This window comes from Tupaia chinensis, unplaced genomic scaffold (assembly GCF_000334495.1).
Source record: "Tupaia chinensis unplaced genomic scaffold, TupChi_1.0 Scaffold145685_1, whole genome shotgun sequence".
Lineage (NCBI taxonomy): Eukaryota > Metazoa > Chordata > Mammalia > Scandentia > Tupaiidae > Tupaia > Tupaia belangeri.
In genome coordinates, this window is record NW_006205542.1 from 3073998 (window position 1) to 3081856 (window position 7859).

Genomic DNA, 7859 nt, shown 5'->3' on the forward strand with positions numbered 1-7859 from the left:
TATGTCTCTGGCTGTTTGGCGAGCACACGCGCCCTATAGCAAAAACCTCTTAAAAAAAAAAAAAAGAAAGAAAGAAAAGAAACGTGCTTCTGTTTCATTAGCAATGACTATGAGAACATTTCCATATGAAAACACTATCTGCCTCTTGTCTGCCTGTTGTCAGTTATCTTCCTGTTGTTGTCCTGAGATACCCAATACTGCAGGGCAATATGAGGCTAAAGGAAGCTACATCTGTTTATAAGATTTTGCTTCAAAATATAAGAGAAATTCCATGGCACCAGTCAATTTTCACATCTTCAAATGATTTACACCCTAAAGCAACTGGCTTGGCATTCCATTTTCTCTTCCCCCATTCTCTGCCCTTTAAAAGAATAAAACTGAGGTCAGTTCCTGGTCACAACTTCTTCATCAGAGAAGTTGGGCCCACCAGATCCTCACTTTCCTATACTTGTGTATCTTTGTGTGTTAGTTGTGTTTATTTCTAATCCATAGCCTTCCCTACTCAGAAAAACGTGTTCAGCCGAGCAGTTCCTGGCAGGGTAGTGGTTACATCACTGGACTCCCAGGTGCCTGCCATAGTTTGAGTCCCAGACCTGGTGACTTGAAAATCACAACAGGCACATGTGCATGGGTGCCCAAGATCTCAGGAGGATAATGGGAGAGTAGAGACTGCAGCGTGGTCATTCCCCAGGGGGTGACATTTCACTTTCCCTCTCACTGTCTCTGTCTCACTCTCTCTGATAAACACACATGCCCTATGGCAAAAACCTCTAAAAAATAAAAAGAAAGAAAGAAAAGAAAATTGAAGCTTAACTGATAAGTGTTATATTTAAATAAAAGGAATTTGGATAACTAATCCAGCAAAGCAATATCGGCAGAAATAATTTATTTTTTTAAAAAATGATGAATTTCCATACTAGTGTACATTTCTTTAGAGAAAATAGAGAATTTTGCAAATATATTTGCATCAAAAAATGCATGTAGTTACATAAAAGATCATTTTAACTTTTTATTTTTTAAAGGAGGCTATTACTAGGTGTTATATCCTGGACTCCTGGGACCCAGGTGGAAAAGGTAGAATTGTATTTTGATTATGATTTTAATTCAGGGTTTCAATGGACATTAAAAAGGAACAAAACAAATCCAGCAGGTGGCATAGTGGTTAAGGTGCTGGACTCCCACGTGGCCAACTGCAGTTCAAGTTCTGGACAGGTGGCTTGAAAAATCACACAGGGGACATGTGCATGCATGCCTGCTGGAAACCACGAGAGGAGAGTGGAGAAGGGATTGCCATAGGCCCTGGTGGGGAAGGGATTTCTCATTTTCCCTCTCTCTGTCTCTGTCCAGCAAGTGTATATGCCCTATGACAAAAACCTAAAAAAGAAAAAAAGTACACAACAAAGACATACTTCTGGTCCCAAGGAGGGCCAGCCTCTCTGGCTCACTAACTGCTCCTCTGGAGGATTTGCACAATTGATAAAGTACCTCTGATGAAACTGTGAGAAGGTGGGCACAAGTTACTACCACACATAACAAAGGACTTTGCCTGCACCATCATGAGAAGACATGAAGAAGAGGTCCTTTGAGGGAACAACACAAAACCTACCGAAGGTAAACAACAGGAAGCCAAAGGCTGCCCCTTAAAAATGAGATGCCCCAACCAGAACATAAGAAGACAAAAGAGTACTTCAATGAAGTTGTGAATGGACTCCTGAAGTACCTAAGTCAGACACAGATGGTTGACCATGAAGAGATTGTATCAACAGACAGAATGTAAGGGAAGAAACTGCAGTTGCTTTAAAGACAGTCAATGGGAAGGAAGACAATTATAAAGACAAGCAGCAAAGAAAAATGAATGGTATGTTTCCATCATAGAAAACCCAGCCAAGGAGTCTCAATTACCCAGCCACTCTTGAAAATCAAGATATGGATGCTGTACTATGAGTGGGTCAATGGGGGTCCACAGAGCACAAAATAATGAAGTGCAAGGCTCAGGTAGACCCAGCTCTTGGTAAATGTTCTTTCAGAAAATGTTTTGTTTGTGGGGAAATTGGACACGTGTCCAGATCTTGTCCTGCTAATCCCAAAGGATGCTATGCTGACAGTGGTGGCTTCAAATTTTGTGGCTCTGTACACCATTTGATGAAAGACTGTCCTGAAAATCAGAATTCAGATCGAATGCTCACAGTTGGTCGCTGTGCAAAGGGAATGAATGCAAATGATGAAGAAATTCTGAATGCATCTAAACCACAGAATCTGAAACAAAGACACCTAAAACTGTTTGTTTTGATAACAATTAGACCTGTTGTCAGTTACCACCTCAATGTTACTTTCATAGTTGGGCCTGTGTCACAAGTTAGGGCTGGGTTCCCTTGGAACCAAGCCAATTTGTAAGTATCAGCAGGATTCAGGTGTGGTCAAAAATAGCTCTGCATTCTATCCATCAAAGGTGCTTCTCTCACTCTTTGGACAAAATCTCACTGCAGAGAAGAATAAGATGATTAAATGAGATTCTCTAGAAGAATTTTTTTTTGAGAGGTTTTTGCTATAGAGCACGTGCGCTCGCCAGAAAGACAGAGAGAGACAGAGAGACAGAAAGCGAGAAATCACTCCCCAGAGGATGGCTAGGGCACAATCCCTTCTCCTCCACTCTCCTCTCAGGATCTTGGGCAAGTACATGTGCCTGTTATGATTTTCAAGACACTAGGTGTGGGACTTCAATGACTTGAACCGCGGTTGACTACATGGGAATCCGCCAACATAGCCATTACACCAACTGCTGATTACAAGAATTTTTTTTAAAGGGTTTTGCTCCAGGGCATGCATACTCACCAGAGAGAAGGAAAGTGAGAAATCACCCCCCAGGGAATATAGCCACACAGCAACTCCTTCTTCATTCTCCTCTTGGGATTTTGGGCATGCACACACATAGGCCATGTGTGATTTTCAGGTCACCAGGCCTGGGACTCAATTCCAGCCAGCCAAATGGGAGTCCAATTATATGATTGATTGTAAGAGTCACTTTTAGAAAAATAAAATTATGCATTAATGTGAACTACCTCTAAAGAAAGGACAGTGCTTCACATTTGGGAATGAATAGTGTTTTCTTGGTCCCAAGTATCAATTTATTATTATAATAGAATTTGTAAACTCTCACAAAATTTTATTTTCATATACTTATTTTTATGAATACCTGATTCAGGACTGAACTAGCCATTATTTATTAATATCCATGTAATGGTTCCTTTGGAAATCATCTTTTTATGAATCCAATGTGAAGAGAAAAAATGTTTTGGTAAGTTTTCACATTAATTTTTACATAAAGAATTACAAATTATTAAAATTTCAAGGTTAAAAAAAAATGTACAACACTTGGGTCCAGCCAGTGGCATAGCAGTTAAAGTGGCTGGATCCTGGGACCAGCAGAGAGTGTAATGGTTAGGTCACTGGACTCCCACATAGTCAACCACAATTTGAGTCCCAGACTCAATGGCTTGAAACTCATGCCAAGTGCATGTGTGTGCATGGCCAAAATCCTGAGAGGAGAATGGAGAAGGGATTGTAGTATGGCCATCCCCTCTGAGGGCTAATTTCTCACTTTCTGTCCCTCTGGCAAGTGCATGTGCCCTATAGCAAAAATGTCCCTTAAAAAAAAAAAAAAGTGAATGGATCCCACATGGCTAACTGCATGGTTCAAATACTGAACCTGGCGGCTTAGAAAACACATCAGGCACGTGTGTGTGCCTAAATTTCCAAGAGGAGAATGGAAAAGGGATTGTGGCATAGCGATCCCCCCTCCTCACCCCCGGCTATCTCTCTCTCTTTCTCTCTCTCCAGGAAGTCCATGTACCCTGTAGCATTTTTCTACTCCTAAAGTTTATGTCTCACATGAGAATGTTCTTAAATTTTCCTCTGTAATCTCGACTTTTGCATTACACTTCTGTCATAGCCTAAAATATTTTGATATATGACATTTCCCCCCGAGATTCTTATATTTACTGGTAAACTACTTTAGTAATTTTTAGCAAAGTTATAAAGATTAACATATAATATATTGCTCATACAGAATTATGAAATTTCATGTTGCAAAACGGAAGTTCAAGGAAACATTACGCCCATATGATGTGAAAGATGTTATTGAACAATATTCTGCCGGTCATCTGGACATGCTGTGCAGAATTAAGAGCCTCCAAACACGGTAAGCAATGAGCATGTTGTCCACTGTAAAGGAATGGACTTGGGAGCTATCTGGAAGGAATTTTAGTAGGGAAAATACCTCTGAAATGCCTGTTTCTCATTAGCTCATGCTTAGTGGGCAACTGGCTGTTGCTTTTGATGTCAATGTCAATTGGGCATTAAAAGCCTCCAACTGTCCCAGTTTCCTCATCTGCAAAGCTAGGGAAAATGCGAGTGCTTGCCTCGCAGGGTTGTCATGAGGATTGAATAAGTTAATACACGTAATTTGTAATATGTAATAGACGTAGCAATGAGAACCCAAGAAGTGTTCATGGTTGTTGCTGGTATTTGAATTACTGCTACTGTCACTGGTATTGCTTTTGTTATTGTTTAAATCCTAACTATCCTTCAAGAATAAGCTAATCTTTCTCTTTCAGTAAACTGTACCTGACTCTTGAACCCACAGACAGGTCTTCCTCTTCCCTGACCTCCTACAGCATTTAGAATACCACAGAGCACGTGAACACTCATGATCTTCCTATGCTGGCCAGAGAGCTAACACGGCCCTTAGGTAGCTTCCTGGTTGCATGTTCCCCTTGCTCTTGACCCTTCCCTTCATCTGTATTCCCAACAGTGCTACATACGCACTGTCCTCCTAGTAAGCATTAGCAAAAGAAATAAGTTTGATATGTTAATTACAACCACATGTGATTGATTCTGTTAGCTCAAAGCCAAAATATTTAGTCATTTCAGCTTAAGAGTCTTCTTTCATTATCAGACACAAATTATCTGTGATTAGGTAGTTCTTTAAAATTCAAGAACAGGGTCTTCAACATTTTTTATATCCACACAGCACACTTAGCCCACTGTGAGGTGTGTAGGAGGCCTTTAGTAGGCCCTGTTGGTCAATTATAGAACTATTTGCTCATTCATTCAGGAGCTCTTTATTGAGCCTATTATGCATGCTGGGCACTGCGCATGTCCAGCAATTAATAAAATGATGACGCAGTCCTTGTAGAGCTTGCATTATTGATTAGATGTCATGGCAGAAAGAAGACAATGCCTGTGTTTCTATGCAAAGCAAAGTGGAAAGTTAACAGCTTTGATAATTCAGTTCTAAAATACACACATGCAAGTCATTCCCATTTAGACTGATCACATTGCTTTCGAAATTGCTTTAACTGATCCTGTGGTCATGTCACAGCCTCTGCCTCATAGCCATGGTCTTCCAAGTCCTTTAATGGGTCTATCTATGGCTCTCACCATTTTTATGAAGTTCAATCGCTATATATTCTATAAGTGATCTTAAATTTCAATCTCATGTGTAGTCCCCAACTAGAATTTCAAAAGAGACCACAGCTTTATCTGCTTATCTTCTACATGTCAGATGTATAATAGAAACTCATTGAATAATCTTTTCTGTCAGTGCAAAATAATCATAATTATGATTTTGTCATATTTTGAAGTGAATGAATTCAGTAACCACCTAATGAGAGGCTGAAATAAATTACTTTGTTGTTTAGGACAATTTTGCCTCCAGGAGATCACCCATGAGTGATTTTATCATGAACCAGAGTAATGACAAAATTAATCTCATGTGTAATCTCATGTTAAGAAAACAAGCACATCCATGGAACAAGTTCATCTTTATTTCATCTCACGTAAATTAGAGATAATTGTACTTAATTCTTCTTTCCGAATTGCACTTCATTCTGACCTAGGGCCATCTATCTGCAGCTCTCATAATCAGATATCTTCTTTTTCTGATAGTGTTGATCAAATCCTTGGAAAAGGACAAATCACAACAGATAAGAAAAGTCGAGAGAAAGTAACAGCAGAACATGAGACCACAGATGACCTCAGTATGCTCGGCCGAGTAGTCAAGGTTGAAAAACAGGTACAACTTAGTACGCTAGTTCACTTTCCTTCCTTTATTTATGATAGAGTGTATGCACACACACGTGAGAGAGAGATGAGCACCCTCCCCAGGGTCTGGTCACACTGCAATCCCCTTCCTCCAGTACTCACAAATGTGCCTGGTGTTCCAGGCCAGGGATTCCAACTGTGGTCACCACGTGGCATCTGGCTTCAGATGAATAGCCCATTACCGCTCCACCACGGAACCTGCCCTATACTGGTTAATTCTTTCTTAAGAGAGTTGTTTTTGGTTTGTTGTTTGTTTCTTTGTTTTTATGCTATGGAGATTATGCACTCACTGGAGAGACAGAGAAAGTGAGAAGTCACCCCTTGGGGCAGGGGGATGGCCATGCTAAACCCCTTCTCTTTCATTCTCCTCTCAGGATTTGGGGCATGCATGTACATGAACCTGGTGTGAGTTTCAAGCCCCCAGGCGAAGGACTCTAACTATAGTAAGCCACGTGGGAGACCAGCGCCTTAATCACTATGCCATTTGCTGGCCCCATTGGTTAATTTTCTTAACCAGAAATTTTTTATTGAAATTGGCAACTGAATATATATTAGTGATTACTATTTATTTATTTGTTTTTATTTTTTTAGAGAGATTTTTTGCTATAGGGCACATGTGTTCACCAAAGAGACAAAAAGCTAAAAAGCGAAAAATCACTCCACAGGGAGTATGGTCATGCCACAATCCCTTCTCCTCCAGTCTCCTCTCAGAATTTTGGGCAGACATATACTCAGTGTGAGTTTTAAACTGCCAGGTCAGGGACTCAAACCACGGTTGACTATGTGGGAGTTCAGCAACATAACCATTATGCCATCTGCTTATATTTTAAAAGGAATAATATCAAACAAGAGTGATGAAATTATTTTTTGAACATATACAGTATTCTTCAAAACATTTGTGGGTTTTTTTGTTGTTTGATTGGCTTTACTTTTTTAAGAAGTATTTATTTAATTTTATTTATCATTACTTTCCAGTTTGCTACAGGACACATATGCTCACCAGAGACAGACAGACAGGGAAATTGAGAAAGCAAGCCGCCAAGTCCAAGATATGACCCACGGTCAACCATGTGGGAGTCCAGTGCTTTAACCAATGTGCCACCTGCTGGCCCATATATTTTTGAGAACATTAATTGTTCATTTTAAAGAAACAGGGGCAGCAAGTAGAGTGGTGTTTAAGGCACTGGATTCCCACATGGCCAATTGCAATTTGAGTCCCAGTCCTGGCAGCTTGAAAATCATGCCAGGCGCGAGTGTGTGTAAGTGCCCCAAATCCTGAGAGGAGAGTGGAGAAGAGATTGTGGCATGGCCATCCCTCCTGGGAGGTGATTTCTCACTTTCCTTCTATCTCTTTCCAACAAGCACACATGCCCTATGGTAAAAACCTTATATTGGAAAAAAAGAAAAAAGTGGGAGGATGGAATGCCACTGGAGATTATACAGAAGCCAACACTTAACTCTACCCCCTAAGTGCTCTTCTGGTCCCACCACCACTAGATGCTACCTTCACCAAGGGTCATGACTAAGAGGTAGCCGATAGCATGGTGGTAAAGATGGCTGGATCCCATGGGACCAGCAGTTAGCGTAATGGCTATGTCACTGAACTCCCATGTAGCCGACCACGGTTCAAGTCCTAGACCCAGTGGCTTAAACTCATGCCAGGCGCATGTGCATGTGTGCCCAAGATCCCAAGAGGAGAATGAAGGAGAAGGGATTGCGGCATGGCCATCCCCCCTGGGGGTGATTTCTCGCTTTCT

At 40.8% G+C, this 7859-nt stretch overlaps 1 protein-coding gene and 1 pseudogene across 1 annotated transcript in view; both read left to right on the plus strand.

Moving 5' to 3' along the window:
- The window catches only part of LOC102502971 (zinc finger CCHC domain-containing protein 9 pseudogene), a 12408-nt pseudogene extending 10108 nt beyond the window's left edge, over positions 1-2300 (plus strand).
- KCNQ5 (potassium voltage-gated channel subfamily Q member 5) overlaps positions 1-7859 on the plus strand; it is a 221007-nt gene that overhangs the window by 209150 nt on the left and 3998 nt on the right. The window contains exons 12-13 of the mRNA XM_006168334.2: positions 4067-4198; positions 5947-6073. Coding sequence (XP_006168396.1) covers positions 4067-4198; positions 5947-6073 — 259 coding nt within the window. The remainder of the gene's footprint in view (positions 1-4066; positions 4199-5946; positions 6074-7859) is intronic.